The sequence below is a fragment of the Malaya genurostris genome, chromosome 3, assembly GCF_030247185.1.
Source record: "Malaya genurostris strain Urasoe2022 chromosome 3, Malgen_1.1, whole genome shotgun sequence".
Classification (NCBI taxonomy): domain Eukaryota; kingdom Metazoa; phylum Arthropoda; class Insecta; order Diptera; family Culicidae; genus Malaya; species Malaya genurostris.
Window position 1 is genome coordinate 116,402,773 of NC_080572.1, and position 15,127 is coordinate 116,417,899.

General features: G+C 38.3%; 1 protein-coding gene across 15 annotated transcripts in view; it reads right to left on the reverse strand.

Annotated features, from left to right (window-relative positions):
• LOC131436211 (disco-interacting protein 2) overlaps window positions 1–15,127 on the reverse strand; it is a 267,172-nt gene continuing 252,045 nt past the window's right edge. For 13 of the 15 annotated variants that reach the window (XM_058604822.1, XM_058604825.1, XM_058604823.1 and 10 more), the window contains 11 exons: window positions 12,461–13,416; window positions 12,264–12,400; window positions 11,646–12,204; window positions 10,382–10,563; window positions 3,634–4,099; window positions 3,488–3,578; window positions 3,260–3,422; window positions 2,706–3,203; window positions 2,403–2,639; window positions 1,865–2,213; window positions 1–1,794 (listed from right to left, as the gene is read on the reverse strand). In XM_058604822.1, the coding sequence (XP_058460805.1) occupies window positions 1,691–1,794; window positions 1,865–2,213; window positions 2,403–2,639; window positions 2,706–3,203; window positions 3,260–3,422; window positions 3,488–3,578; window positions 3,634–4,099; window positions 10,382–10,563; window positions 11,646–12,204; window positions 12,264–12,400; window positions 12,461–13,416 (3,742 nt within the window). In that variant the 3' untranslated portion in view covers window positions 1–1,690. The remainder of the gene's footprint in view (window positions 1,795–1,864; window positions 2,214–2,402; window positions 2,640–2,705; window positions 3,204–3,259; window positions 3,423–3,487; window positions 3,579–3,633; window positions 4,100–10,381; window positions 10,564–11,645; window positions 12,205–12,263; window positions 12,401–12,460; window positions 13,417–15,127) is intronic. The other 2 variants (XM_058604817.1, XM_058604809.1) reach the window with 1 other exon arrangement.

Below are 15,127 nucleotides of genomic sequence, written 5' to 3' on the forward strand. Positions count from 1 at the left end.
TTTATTTTTCTAAATACATTTATTCTCTAAATTAAATATCCACTTCAAACTGTTTTGCCTATGCGTTCTTCACTAAGAGAGATACAAAGGATTTAGTGAGCGTTATACGGTTTCATCCGAGATTGCCGAAAATGCAGTATTTTTATTGCTGATGTCTCATCTCATTTTTGATTTTCGGCAGGATGTTCGAATTTAGGGATTTTATGTACCGCTGTTGTTTGTTACAAACTACTACAGAGTAAACAGATACAATGTAATTTCAGTGATTTGTTAGTTTCTGGCAGTTTGCTCCATTTCTGTAAATTTTAGGCGTGTCTATGTCTTGTATATGCAATTTCTTTTCTTGCGTGTATTTGTATATATGTGTTCAAAGAGAAGTATGCGAAATATTAGTAAAGTTATATTCAACTAATTGTCTAATTCCTTTCATTTAGCAATTTGACATGCCTGATCCTATATATACGATTCACTTTTTTCAATAAGAAAGTTTGAAGCTTTCGGCCACCTAAAATTATCTTTCAAGTGTGCCACTATATTCCTTTCTACTAATGTATACAAAAAGGAGTTGTTTCTAATTCATTCAGTAGGCTAAACAGTAGAAAGAATTTGCAGTATGTCGTGTCTAGTAATCAATGCGATTGATAAATGTTGATTTGTTAATAAACTGCTAATGTGTTTTATTAAATTACGCTTGAAGATAGTTTCGATGATTTTTGGAAAGGTATTGAGAGGACATCTAACTGCTGGTATATTCCGGGGAATGATGATAATGACAATCGTGGGCTTAGAAGTGATCTTAAGAAACAGAGATCCGACAGTTTATAGCGTTAAAATATTCACAATTTACAAATAAAAGTAATAATCACAACTAAAACCAGCGTTCAGTTTTCAACTTACTTTATGCGATCAAGTAGTTAGAACCATTTTCGTAAAAAATATACACAGAGCAAAATAAAAAAAGACTAGATTATGAAATTAAAAACAATAACGCATCAATCATCACTTTTCAATTTCTGTTTTTTTGTCTTATGAATGATAGACTAATGGAATATGAATTAAAAATTAGGAAACATTGAATACTGAAAACAGATATCAAATGAAATGGTTTTAATAACTTTGTGCACAAGAATCAAATATACAATTGCTACCATTTATAAGTAGTTTTTATTTTAGAGGGAATAAACTTCCCTATATGCATTAGACCTAACGAAGACCTACGTCAATTAAGCTCAATATAAATTCCATTCGACGAATACACAAAATCACTAAGGAATCGATTGAAAATTCAAGTCGTTATTCCTTCTTCTAATGAAAAAAATAAATCAGTAACTTTCCTTGTCCAAACGATATACAGATTATTTACAGTGAAAAATTCAGATAAATGTTCTATTTGTAAAATTTACCCCGTTTTGTATCAAAGGAGTTTAGAGCATATAACTGATTCGCCTATCCTAGCGATCTTTTTGTAGTTTAGCGATCGGTTGCTTAACAGCTTTTCTAGGCATATTTGTGTGTATATGTGATGTGCGTTGTATTTCATCCGCATACATTTTTTTCTATGTACGAAAGTTGGCATTAGTATCACCAATGCTTTCCCGGATGTTTATCTCCCGGCATAAACAGTAATGAATAAGGCGCACAATGCACGATTTACATACAGCCGGTTGTTATGTGTGTTGTTGTTCTCATCTTACATGTTATAAGCAACATAGATGGGGTCAAGCTGATCGGCAAGGAATCCATCTCGCAGATGCATTCGCTGTTTTTCACCTCTGCTGTTGATCGGAACTACTCCTAAAAGATATTTTGAATGATTTACGTGAAGATGTTTTTTCTGATGTGAACTTGAAATGGTAAACCTTACCAGGATCGACAACAACAACCACTCCTACGATCAGCTGATGTTCTTCTAGAACAGTATTGGTCACTAATGGCACCAAATCCAATGCTTCAGACTCATTTCCGTCCAGTTCTACCACCACTACTAATAGGTTCGTCCACGTGAAAACAGCACATTCGGCAATTTTCTTGTGACAACGTAGGACAGAGTTCTCGATATCGATCGGATGGTAGTACATGCCACGCAGAGTTATGACTTCATCGAGAGCACCGACAATGTAGACTGCGTCGTGCAATTCCAATTCGTTTCCACTTCCACCGATTGTTGTATTGCCCGCATTGGAGCTCGTTGTCGAGTTCAACGTGTTATGGCCCTGAAATTTTTTTTATTAGATTATGAGGTGTTTCAACATAGTGTGAGGGTCTTTCACACAGGCTACATGTACTCGATTCCCAACCCCGCACATAGAGTCAAAAGGTTTTTCCGGGCCGAGAAACGAATGAACACTGCATTGGAAAAATTATCTTTGTTCCCAACTGCGAAAAATCCCAACTTAACTAACCTGTGAGTGAATCGATTCATTGTCCGAATCACGACTGGCGATACTTGGTGTAGTTTCGTCTAGTATCGAGCCAGCCTGTGAACACTCGGTGCGCCTCAGGAAACCAAGATAACCCGTTCGAGCCCATGTGTCGCTGATACTACAACCTGTGACTAATTTGGCGTTGAAGTGATCGTTGTAGTCGGTTTCATCTCCATAGATTGTAAAGTAACCGTTTGAACTGTGAGGCGACTGTACCTGTAATGATAACCATTCAGTTTAAACTTATGATCAAATTAATAACTTATCTGATTTTTTTATTACCCATATCTCTCCCAAATGCGAGTCCCCACATTGCCCTTTACTATCCGGATTAGCGATTATAACTTTAACACCGGGCAGCAACTTGCCGGACTCTACTAGGCAAAGTGAGTTTGGAGCGCCACGCTCGACCAGTGCTACCCTATTGTTACGCAGAGCTCGCAGATCAACGTAAACCTGTGCACTCTCAGCCGAACTAGCACCTTGAACGCAGATAGCTGGATTTACACGACAACCAAAAGATGTCGATACGCAACGAGTATTCAGGCCCAATGCCTGGAATAATTTGCAGAATTGTTGCGTCAGTTGCACACGGGGGCGTTCTTCGGCGACTACTACACAGGTTCGCACACAACCAAGATTGACATTGCGCTGCTTTAGCATCTGGATGGAGTTGCTAAGTGCCTTCGTACACAGCTCGATAACACCATACGAACAGAATGTATCTCGAACTCGATACTGTGATAGAGTACTCAGCCACAGACTGGGATTAGCTTCAACCTAGAAAAAAAAGCATTTGATGAGAATTGTTTTGAGATTAGTAGATAAAAACATACTTCGTAGGGTGCTATCAAGATCGAGTGATGGCCGCTATAAACGCTGATCAATGTCCACATGGAAAAGCCCAACCCACAGTAAGGATCAAGGCAGAGTGCCACATGGCGACTAGGATACAATTCACAGGCTAGTTTTAAGCTGGCACACAGACTTGAAAGAGATCTAGAAATAAAAAAAAATCAAAATTATTGCTAATCTCATTTTGAACCAACAAAAGTACGACCCACCGATGTGTTATTATAACTCCACTCAGTCGTCCGCAGGTGGAAACACTGAAATCTAGATAAGCCGTAGAATCCAGTGTACTATTGGCGATGGCTGCAAGTACAAAACTTTTAAAATAATAGCATTTGTGACAAGCTGCACTACTTACCAGCAAGTTTCCGTTTAGGATTATCTTCAATATCCAGAATAACTGGCCAACTTTTTGGATCAATGGAAGTGGCCGCTTCACGGGATTTGAGCAGTTTGATGATACTCTGAATGGATAGGATGATACCACTCTTGGAAACATCCACAATCATTCGTACGGTGGGCAGGGTCGTGATGAGATTTTGCGGATGTGGTGGTCGTATCGTGACCGGCACAGCACCGAGATAAAGACAGCCATAGAAGGCGCAGATCAGATCCAATCCTGGAGGAAAAATCAAGGCAACATGATCTCCGGGGCTCACTTTGCCACGTTCCTGTAGTAAAGCGGCAATTTTCTCCGCTCGTTTGTGCAACTCGGAACATGTCAGCGTTTTAGCCACAGCACCCTTGGAATTTAGTAGTGTGTACAGCACGTGATCGGGAGAAGAGTTAGCCCGCCATCGGAGCACTCCAGTTATCAGCTGATGCTGTGGATGGGAACAACTTTTAAATAGTATTGTGTTAGCGTACGCCGTGGGAGTTGCGTTGATTCTCCCAAACCCTTTCGGTGTGGCTGTGGCTATTATCTTTAAGAAATGTAATGCTGTGATTAATAAAAAATTGACCTATATTCATTTGCTTCTAACATAAAGTCTCATATAAAATTTTGTTCGCATTGCTAGTTCTATCCTGCTACAGTGATAGACTTTCGTTTAGCCGAGCACCAAACACTTCCTTAATGTTAAAAAAATTGAACACGTTTTTAATCGGGCCTTGCTTCTAAATAAAATAAACCCAGGATGTTCCGGTGACACACCGGAAAATTGCTCGGGTTTTGAACGAATCGTCGGACATTGAATGAAAGAAGCTGCAAGGCAAACCAAAGATTAATCTCACTCATAAGCAGAATAGGCTTAGGTTTGCCCGTAAGTACATTGAGTGGAAGACAGAAGGGCGTAATGTCGTGTTTTCTGATGAGCAAAAATTTGATTTAGACGGACAGGTCTGTTACAGTTTACTGGGATGATAAAAAAACGCGTCGAGAGATCGAAGCGATGTGTTCGGATATACCATCAAATTACGCTTATTTACGTTACGTACAGATTGATATTGTTCTTGCATGAGTTCCCATGTTTTTGATAACGTTTGTAATTTTGAATGGGCAATCTTTACATTTGGTGTTTTGTAATAATTTTTTAACATCTACTACTCTATACGATGTAGCATAAGATGTTTTTAGGCAGCCTTGAACTGGATGGATGGCTGTAGGGTTGTAATTTTTTTTGTTTCGATTATCGATGTTTTAACCTTTAAGTCATTCGCCTCTTCTGACCCTATATGCGGAGTCCCAGGTGGGATGCGTGCAAGGCATTGACTTACCCATCGCGCTAGAACCACCCCCATGGGTTGTAATAATTATTTCCACCTCTAGGAATTCTATGGAAATGTAGTATTGAAATCTATGGATCGTCAAAAATTTTAATATGCAATAAGTAAATCCCAAAGTCTTACCCAACAAAACATTTTAATTTCAAACGATTCATTGTATTAACGGGTGGCAACTAAAATTTTGGATTTTTTTCGAGGTCTGTATGCTCAACAACAACAGAGCTCAGAAAGAACTAAGAGTGTGTATGTGTTAGCTCTCTTTCTCCTCTCTGCTAGTATTTTCTGTTTTGTTCATGCTTGCTCAGTTTTGCTCAAAATTCCGTCGAAACAAGAAGTATTTCACGAGCGCATTGTACAGTTCTACGTATAGTATACGGTACAATATTTTAAAAGCAAAAATGTTGCGGCTTCGGCAGTTTACAATACCCTAAGATGCCCAACAACTGCTCGTAAGGAAGGTAGTGGAAGACCAGCCAAAATTATGGACGCAAAAGGACTTCGTTCTCTTTCTCGTGCCTTCAACAACAAGGATTCACTGCGTCAAAGGGATGCCGCAAAAAAGTTCAACTGTTCTCACCAGTATATCTGCAAAACATTGAAAAGACTCGGAATAAAGTACCGAAAGAAGACACGAGCCCCGGGATATACTGACGCACAGATTTCAACGCTGAATTCCAAATGCCGCTGGTTGATTAAAAATTTTTCCGGAAAGTTTTTTTTTTGACGACGAAAGTTACTTCCCTCTTCCAAAGACGCAGATTCCCGCAAACGATCGATACTATTCAACGGATAGTTCTACCAAATACAAATAATAATACCCCTAAGTCCCATACAAACGAACCGCCAATGTTTGGTTCACAGCATGAACAAGTAAGCCTAGCAAATTACTCCCTTTCATTGCGATAGTTTGAATATGTTCGTTTCTGGCAACGCTTTATGCTAGTTGCTACAGTGCAAAACAAACTTGTTTGTTTATGTTTATCGTTGCTGTATTAAACTGCAACAATCAGTCTAAATATCACCGGCACTAGCACAAAAAATGAAAAATGAACACAAACACCCACGAATCTACAAATATCAATACAGCTAGTAGTATATTCATGGTGGCTTAACCATTCTAGATTATTGTTTAACTTACATTTCGCTTGTGATCTTGATTATCAGATAAAAACTGTTTGTTTATTTATTTTTTACTATAATAAACAGTAACTATGGTGAACTTGTTCTTACCCTTCAGTGTTGCTAGTTTCATAGAAAACTCGTTAAAGTACATTGTCACTCTGACAGTGTATAATGACAGTATACCGCACGATGCAAAATGTGTCCTTGAAAATTTGTCGAAGAATTCCGTATTATAATTTGTATTTGGTTCTACTGTACATCCGAAAATAAAATATTAGTTTAAACATAAGTTTGAACAGAAAGTGATGCTGTACATTGTCATTTCCGAGAAAGACATTTCTAAGCCATGGTTCAAGCCATCTGGGTTGGCAATCAATCAAGATGTGTACCAGAACGAATGTTTGTAGAAAGTTTTGATCCCGTTTTTTCAAAAACATCATGCTGATGGACAGTACGTGTTTTGGCCGGATAAAGCGTCATCGCATTGCGCCAAATAACACAATCGTTCCTGAATACCCATTCGATCCCATTTGTACCCAAAAACCACAACCCGATAAATCTACCTCAGTGCAAAACTGTCCCCTAATCGAAGATTTCTTCGGGGTTCTGTGCTCCTTGGTGTACAAAAATAACTGGAGAGCCACGAATTACTAACAGTTGATTGGTAGAATCAAGAGATGCATTCGCAAAGTTGACATGAAGGCCGTACAACGCTCCTGTTTCGACATCAAACGGAAGCTTCGCCGAACATCCGATTACGGACCATTTTTAAATGTTCACTATTTTTTTTTCAACAATGAACAATGTATCTTTAATTTCAATAAATCAGATCTTCTCCAAGTATGTTTGTCTTTTTTAACAGCTTGAGAAAGAAATTCTAAAATTTTAGTTGCCAATCGTTAGTATACCCTTTTCATATGTTGCGCCAATCAACAACTGTTTGTCCCTACAGTTTCATGAAATACGGAACGAATTCATGATTTCTCATAGTGCTACAAAGTTGCATGTTCAATGGACGTTCCATTTTACAATTAAATAAGAGTTTCAACCGGGGAACGGCCACAATAGATGATGAGGCCACAAGACCTCAGAGATACCAGATCTGCAGACATTTTAGTTGTGCAGACGTTTGAAAATCGAGTTTATCGCAGACTTTCGTCCAAATTTACAGACTTTTGAAATCTCCGCGAACTTTTTTTTTACTCACCAATTCAGTTTTGCGTTTCATACTTTATAGACAAATTGCTGCCAGCAAGACATACAAGGGGCTGGGGTCCACTAGGAGATTGATAGTACCTATTAGCTCTCTCCGGACTGTACCAGCCTAGATGCCGTGTGGAATCCGGCGGAAAAAAATGAACCAAGAATAGATCCACTGGGTTCCTGCTTCCATGTCGTAAAAGGCGATAATTGCAGGAGTTTCTTTTTCCTTTCAGTTATAAGATATTTTCAAGGTTTTACTTCTGATTACTCTATTTTTCTAAATCATCTCTTTATTCAACCTATCAATTTCCGTCTAGCTTCGGAGAAAAGTTTTATTAGGAATGATTTCTTCTTCCATGTTATTGATTGTCTTTCAGGATTATAAAATGAATGATAAAAATCAACCATTGCGCAAATCCGTTTATATTACAAAGTTAATAACAGAGATAACATATATCGGTATATTGAATACATAGTAAAAAACATTTGATATTAATATTGCAAACAGTAAATTAATATTTTTCTCGGTAGCCGGCTGCCCAGATCAACTAATATAACCAATTAATAATTTCAATAAACAATTCAAATAATAAAAATAATAAAGAATCGGAAATAATAAAGAATCAAGACGCGTGTGAAATCTGTTGACCTTTGTTTGGTGATTTAAAATGATTTTATAATATCTGTTTAGAATATTTCAATGCAATGAATCGACTTTTTTGTCTAAATCCTATTCGCTCGTTTATTTTGTATCACGTAGTTTCATTTATAAAAACGTGCTTAATCCACCTAGCAGTGAGATGATACCTTTTTTTTTTATCAATCGGAATGTGTTTTTTTTTGCATGACTAAAAAAAACGCGAAAGGTAGATGCATAAACGAGTGACTGCATACTCGACAGCCGGCTGTCCGAAGTTTTGTCAATTTCGGAGATTGACTGTTTCGTGCATTATATTGCCAGCACAAAGTAACACATAAAACGATAATACTTTAAAACATTCTTGGTAGCCGGCTACCCAGAGCAATAAACACATGATAACATTATTAAAACATTTACTAACAAAGTATCCTCTCCTGTGATGCATGTGGGAATGCAGAGGATTCCTCGGTTCTTAGTAGCAACATGCATCGAACTAACAATCCTTTCCCTCCCAAGTAGATCTGCATTCGGACGTGGCCGGCGTCGGTATTGATCAGCATGCATGGTTCAATACAGTTTGCACAGTGTGAAACAATGTGTTATTCCCAAACATGTTACTTCAAAAAATCATTTTGCAATCTCAATTGGTCCAGATCAATAACGGAGTAGCAACACACGGGCGGTCTCTAATGCTAATGCTAATGCTAAATTGCTGCCAGCAAGACATACTTGCTGACTGCAGATATTTTTTTCAGATTTACAGACTTTTGCAACTCTCTCTGAAGATATTTGAAATTTTTACCTGGCATCTATGCCTAACCTCAAGATCGATCAATGTCAAAACATTCTAAAAACGTAAACAAAGGTTTTTAGCGATGGTACGGACATATAGGCAGGTTTCTCCGCGTAATAAGTGGTCTAACGCAAGCATGCTTGCTCTTCACCTTAGTGGCTCACTAATTCAGAAGACGGCGCGGGACATTCCGCAGAAAACCTTGGAGAAATATGACAATCTTCTGGAATCTGCATTGAAGAAAAAGCTCCGGGGTAACAACACACTACATACATTGACATTACATAAAATCACGATGAATTTACATTACTTCTTTTGTATTAAATCAGAGGAAACAGTCGTAAACATGAAAACAGGAAGTATTAGATTTTTTAAAATTTAAGTAGGATGCAACACATTAATAATAAAGTTTTAATCAAAATTATAGGTTGCAAAATTTGAACTAAATCTGTTAGAAATTAGACATGGCCCTTTTTTATTAGCACCTGCTAATGCCAGGTCATGTTTACTGTTTGAGAAAAATTGGCATAATTTCCGCACTTTTTGTGCCATTTCAACATTTTAATTATAAATCAAATTGTTCTTTCATAAATACACTCCTATCACTAAAAAAATATGGTTATACTGTGCAATAAAGAATGGTCAAATTTAAAAACAAAATGAAGAAAAATAGCTCTTTTATCAGTTTCACTCGATGCAAACTCTAATCTAGATAGATTGAACAATAGACTCAAATACATAGCTTTAGAGGCCTTACAATGCATTTTAACAACCGTATTAGACCTAAAAAATCGTTAAAATTTGCCGGGATATCAATTTTTGCTATACATTATTTGATTGAAAAAAATACAGAAATTTTGTATGGAATCATAAGATCTTTCATACAGATTTGAGATTGTTACTATCGACTCAGTCATTTCTGAGAAATCAATATTAATTCCACTGGCTAGTCTTTTAATCATTACTTCTGGTATTTTTTCGATACTGGTAACTAGGAACCGGAACAGTCAAACTGGGTTAATCTGGTTATAAACTAACAAGATCCACAAATTGGAATAGGTTCTTGCAAAAAAGGTGTTTGAAACGCTTTTTGCATTAAAAAGTCGTGTCGCGTTTTTGTACTCAACACTCTTATCTGATTAATGCATTCAAATTACTAAAATGGGTTTTAAAAATTAAGTTGCACTTATCTGTTCTTTGCGTTCAGCCGTTCGTATGCAACTGTTTTGAATTTCCAATCTTAATACCCTGTAGTTCCGAAACCGGAAGTAGAACTTATATAATATCGTATTCGATAGCAGTCAACGAAAAAATATGGCCGTTAATTTGAGTCTAAGCTTCGAGTCATCTCATCTTGGAGTCTTTTGTCCGCTACTTCCGATGCTTACGAAACCAACAACTAACAATACGTACAAATTGAAATAGTTATGAGAGGTGGTTTGAAAATTTCAAACTATCAACAATATATAACTCTGGAACTGGAAATCGGATCGCGATACAATTTAATAGATACAATCAATAATCATAGTTTTATAGTTTTCAATTTGTGGGGGAGAAATCATGGCCCAAGAAACTTTAGTAAAAATATATAAACACAAACATGTTACGCACGGATCCACTTACCTTTCGCTCGTTGTCGTCGGCCAGTCCGATGTCGCGTCCCTGGGCGGAAGCAAGACGGTTGCCCTGCACCAAATTGCCAACCATCACCGATGCCGGCCCGACGGAGGCGTCTGTACCGGTGGTATTGATCGAGGTCGACGACGACGGTGTGGTGCCGGAAATTTGAAGTTGTTGGATAGAGCCTGAATTTAGTTTTTCGGTTCGTTTGACGATTTGTCGGCAGGTTGGTGGTTAGATGATGGTTATTTTTTTTAATCGGAAGTGAATTTTGCGATGCATTGGCGTGTGCGTATGGATGGAACATGAATGTCAAGGTGCGTGTATCCAATGCGTTAAACATGATGATTTGTAGGTGGATGTAGGTTTGTGCGTGAATGTGTGTTATTTGCAGTTATTGGCGGTTTATAGTTTAAACATTGTTGGTTGGAATCATAATAACAATGGCAAATAATGATTGTTGTAGACCAATGATTATTTACAATATGTTTTGAAAAGTTTTAAACCACCACCAAATAATTTCATGAATCGTAGGCGATGGCGATTTAGGGATGAGGGTGTTAATCAGCCAATTCGATGGTATAGATGATGTTTGTGATGACGATGGAACCATTGTATATCAATATTTTTACGTTATTGCGTCAAAACACACGAGTCGATTTTGCAGATTTTGATTTTAGTATTTGTGAGGAGCAGAGCAGCATTTAAAAGAAAATTAAGAGAGAAAAACAATGATATTAATTTTGAGAAAATGAAAGTTTACGAAAATAATGGAAACTAATCAAATTGTTACCGGTACAGCCAATTATATAATTCAGTCCAGTTAGTAAGGTGCTTGATAATAAAAATATAATAATGTAGCCAAAGTACAGTCACCTGTTGCGTTAACACAAAGGAATCCGTTACAAGAGGCGCAAATCTCTTGAAGTAGTGATAAAGACGGAATTTATCGTACAAATATTTCCAGTTGTCATATCGTTTGCATTATGAATTGCTAACGTCATTTATCCACTACTTCATGTAACAGAACAACAAAGAACGTAACAACATAAGAGTGAACGTTCCGCCAATAGAAAAAAAAACAAAAATTCCTGAAAGGAATCCCTTCGCCGGCGTATATTAGTTTTGCTGGTGATATAGAAATAAAAACTTGTGCTCTACTCTACAAATCAAAGACACTTGTTGGATAATTCAACAAAACACAGACAAAAATGAAACACACGGAGTGCAGTGGATAATTCAATCACATAAGGTTGGTCATACATACCGTGATGCAGTTCCCTTGGTTTCGGTAAGTTTGTGACACATGTGTGTGGACACATGAGCACATTGGCAGGATGCAATGATCCCTCTAGGAACCGTCGTCGAGCTTCAGTCAGATGTATTCCCCCAAGTGGTGTTTTGGGCAGGTGATTCGGGGGAACAAGCGCTAAACAGTAAATCCCAACCTGATGGATAGAATCGACTGCTTGTAACACGCGAGACATCCACTGGAATGACTCTTCCTCTGAACAGTCCGGCCGTTGTTCAGCAATCACGCACACGCGTTCATCTCGAAGCACTTTGATACTGAAAACAGCAATACGGCCTCGATAGATGAATCTCACTGGCTCAACAGCCAGAACAGTAGCAATAATGTCGTCTGCATTATGTTTGCGTCCGGTTACGGTCATTAAACCATCCCTTGAACCACACACAAATACTAGACCTCCCGGACCAAGGAAACCGAGCAGCCCGCTGCGAACGTATAATTCCTCGCCAATAGGTTTTCCTGGCGTTTGTATTTCTCCCTCTTTAACCGGTGATGGTTCTGTGAGCGGTTGAACCTGTGAACAAATTATGCCATCAGTCTATACAGTTTACACTTAATTTGCTGAAGAAATACTTTAAAAGTAGCATTAGTCATTCCATCCAGGCCAAAGTAGGTTGTTCCGGTGGACCCTGATGTTACACAGATTTCACCCACTTGGTCTGTTTTACACAGCACAGGAGGACCTTCTGCATTCACTACTACCATTGTAGCTAAAACAATTCAAATTCAATCATGAACAATAAATTCTACTATCGCAAAAACTGACTTACCACTTGGCATAACTTGACCGCAATCCTGGAGAGTTAGGGAAGTTAGGGAATCCTCACTATCCACTCGTACAACTCCATGTGAGAGAGCAGCCATTGAGAGCACACCGCGGCCACTAGCCGATTGATTGTAACCACCAGCGGACCGACCGGGTCGTCTCAGTGAGACGGTAAATACCTCGGAACTACTAGCACAAGGACAAATTGCATCAGCTCGCAGACCCTTAGATTGGAATACGCTTAAAAATTGATCACAGCTAGATAGAGACCATGGATTGGCACCGTCCGCAACTAAAAGCATTCGTAGAGATGAAAGCGAGATTTCTTTGTGATCTTTGGTTGCCAGTAGACCCCAATGCAGATCGCGGCTTTTTACTAGACAACATGAAGCACGGTATTTTGTGATAAGCTGCATCCAAGAGGAAGGTTTTAGTTTCATCAGAGCATACGGAATGAAGAGTACGTGCATTCCGTTGAGAACTGATGTAAGAATACTATGCCAGAGTCCAACTTCCCGTTTGAAGTCAAGAACACAGACTGTGGTTTCCCCCTCGGTATAGTGGCATGCCATCGTCAACGCTCGACAATGATTTATCATAGACTGACGTGTAACTGTTACACCCATAACACTTCCCTCCTTGTCGGTAGTGTATTCGATGTATGCGATGGAATCCTCGCTAATGCGATTGTTACTCGTATTGAAGTCCTTCGGTACCTTTGGCAGATGTTCAGTCACGAACCAGTGCAACCGAGGCCATCCTTTGAGCTTGGCTACTTCTCCAGTGGAAGATTTCGGTAAACCCTTCAGGCACGCTTCTGAGGTAAGAGCGACCTGCACTCCGCATGAACTCAGCAGGAAGCCGACTTGCTGTGGTGGTGAATCGGAACTGGATAGGGGTAGTTCGATCGGCAATGGAACCAATCCGCGGAACATACATCCATACCAGGCGGTAAGAAAACTGCAACAGAAAAAGTTGTAATTAATTAGACTTTATGATATTTATATGTTAATTACTTTTTGTTTTTCTTTTCTCTTTGTATTTTGTGAAACGTTTTACAAAGAAGTGCGTAAACCTCTAATATATAGAAAAACAACAAGAAAACACCTAATTTTTCTTGCATATATGTTTGTGTGTTTATATGTAGTTATTCATTCAATATTCTGATAGTATCTGAGGTTCACGCACTCGAGACAAGTCTCCAATTCGATATATTATTTGGATGTATCAGAACTTCGGAAGTGGACTGGAAGTCGACTTTTTTAAAACCAGTCTCCGAAGATGCTCTATATGTTCGCCATTTTGAACAGTTTTCATATATAAAATTGCTTATCTTATCTTCAAACGTACATCTACAGATGCTCTGAAAGGAATTTTTCTGCCTGTTTCGGTTTCAAAAGAATAATGAAAATGGACCATATTTTTTACGGCTTCATAGAGTTCTCCCCAGAAAGCGTTGAAATTTAATAAAAATATAAACGACTCCAGTTGGCTTCCCTGAGAACGCGCGGAACACGCGATGAAAGGTGAAGTAACGCACTCCTTTATTTCCATAATCATGTTTCGACCATTCAGTTATGATGCAAATCATTTAGCGGTAGTAATCGCCAGGGGCGGCAAGTTCCATAAAATATTGGGGGGGGGGGGGGGGGTGGGGGGGGTGGGGCACAAAAAATTATTACTGCAGATCATTGAACTTTGCTATATATAAAGCATTTTTATAAAGAAAAAGGAGAGGTTAGAACAAAGCAACCAAGTAAAAATCACAAATATTTTCCCTACTATTCCAGTAATAACCAATATTCGAAAGCGGGAAAGTATAGCACATTTCACATTGTAGAAAGTTAGTTCAAAAATTTTAGTAACTTAGTTAAGAAATATGAAAGATTACGGAGACGAACTACGGAGATAACAGAAAAAAGGGTTATATCATAAGATATTTCTAGCAAATTTTCTAATATTCATACCAGTTGCCAAAATATTGGGGGGGGGGGGCATGGTCCCTCCGATAAATCTTTTGGGACAGCAAAAAGTGCTTTGCCCCCCCCCCCCCCCCTAGTTTCCGCGCCTGGTAACCGCTAAACCAGAGCCTTCCGAACTCGACATTGCTATCTGGTGATTTATCTTGTCAAAAACACATGAGAAATTAGTGTAAATGGCATCAACTTGATGTGTTTGCAATGATCGAATGATATAAGATCGGAAAGACACAGAATTTATGGAAGTAGACTGTTTAGGCATGAAACCATATCGTGTATCAGATATATAGTTGAAACAGAATTGAGTGATTGAATCTAGTGCTATTATTACCATTCCGCGAAAGTTTACAACCAGAGTTTCATCACGTTTCTTGCACAAGGGAAAACGTAAGAGTTCTTACAAAAAAAAATTTCGTTTCCAAGAGTGAGATTAAACAGCATAACCAATGCTATACACACACTAAAGACGGTATATAATCATGGCCAGCGCTAGAAGATGGTTAAAAAGAGGGAGATAATTTTTTTTAACAATTTTCTCTGCGGTGTTCCATTCAAAATTTGTTTGTCCCACTTTGAGCCACCATATCTCATGAACTCGATATCGATATTTTCACAAAACAAAAATACACAAACAAAATAATAACTACATAAAAATTGAAGATTAGGCAACCAATAGTTTTTTAAATCCATGC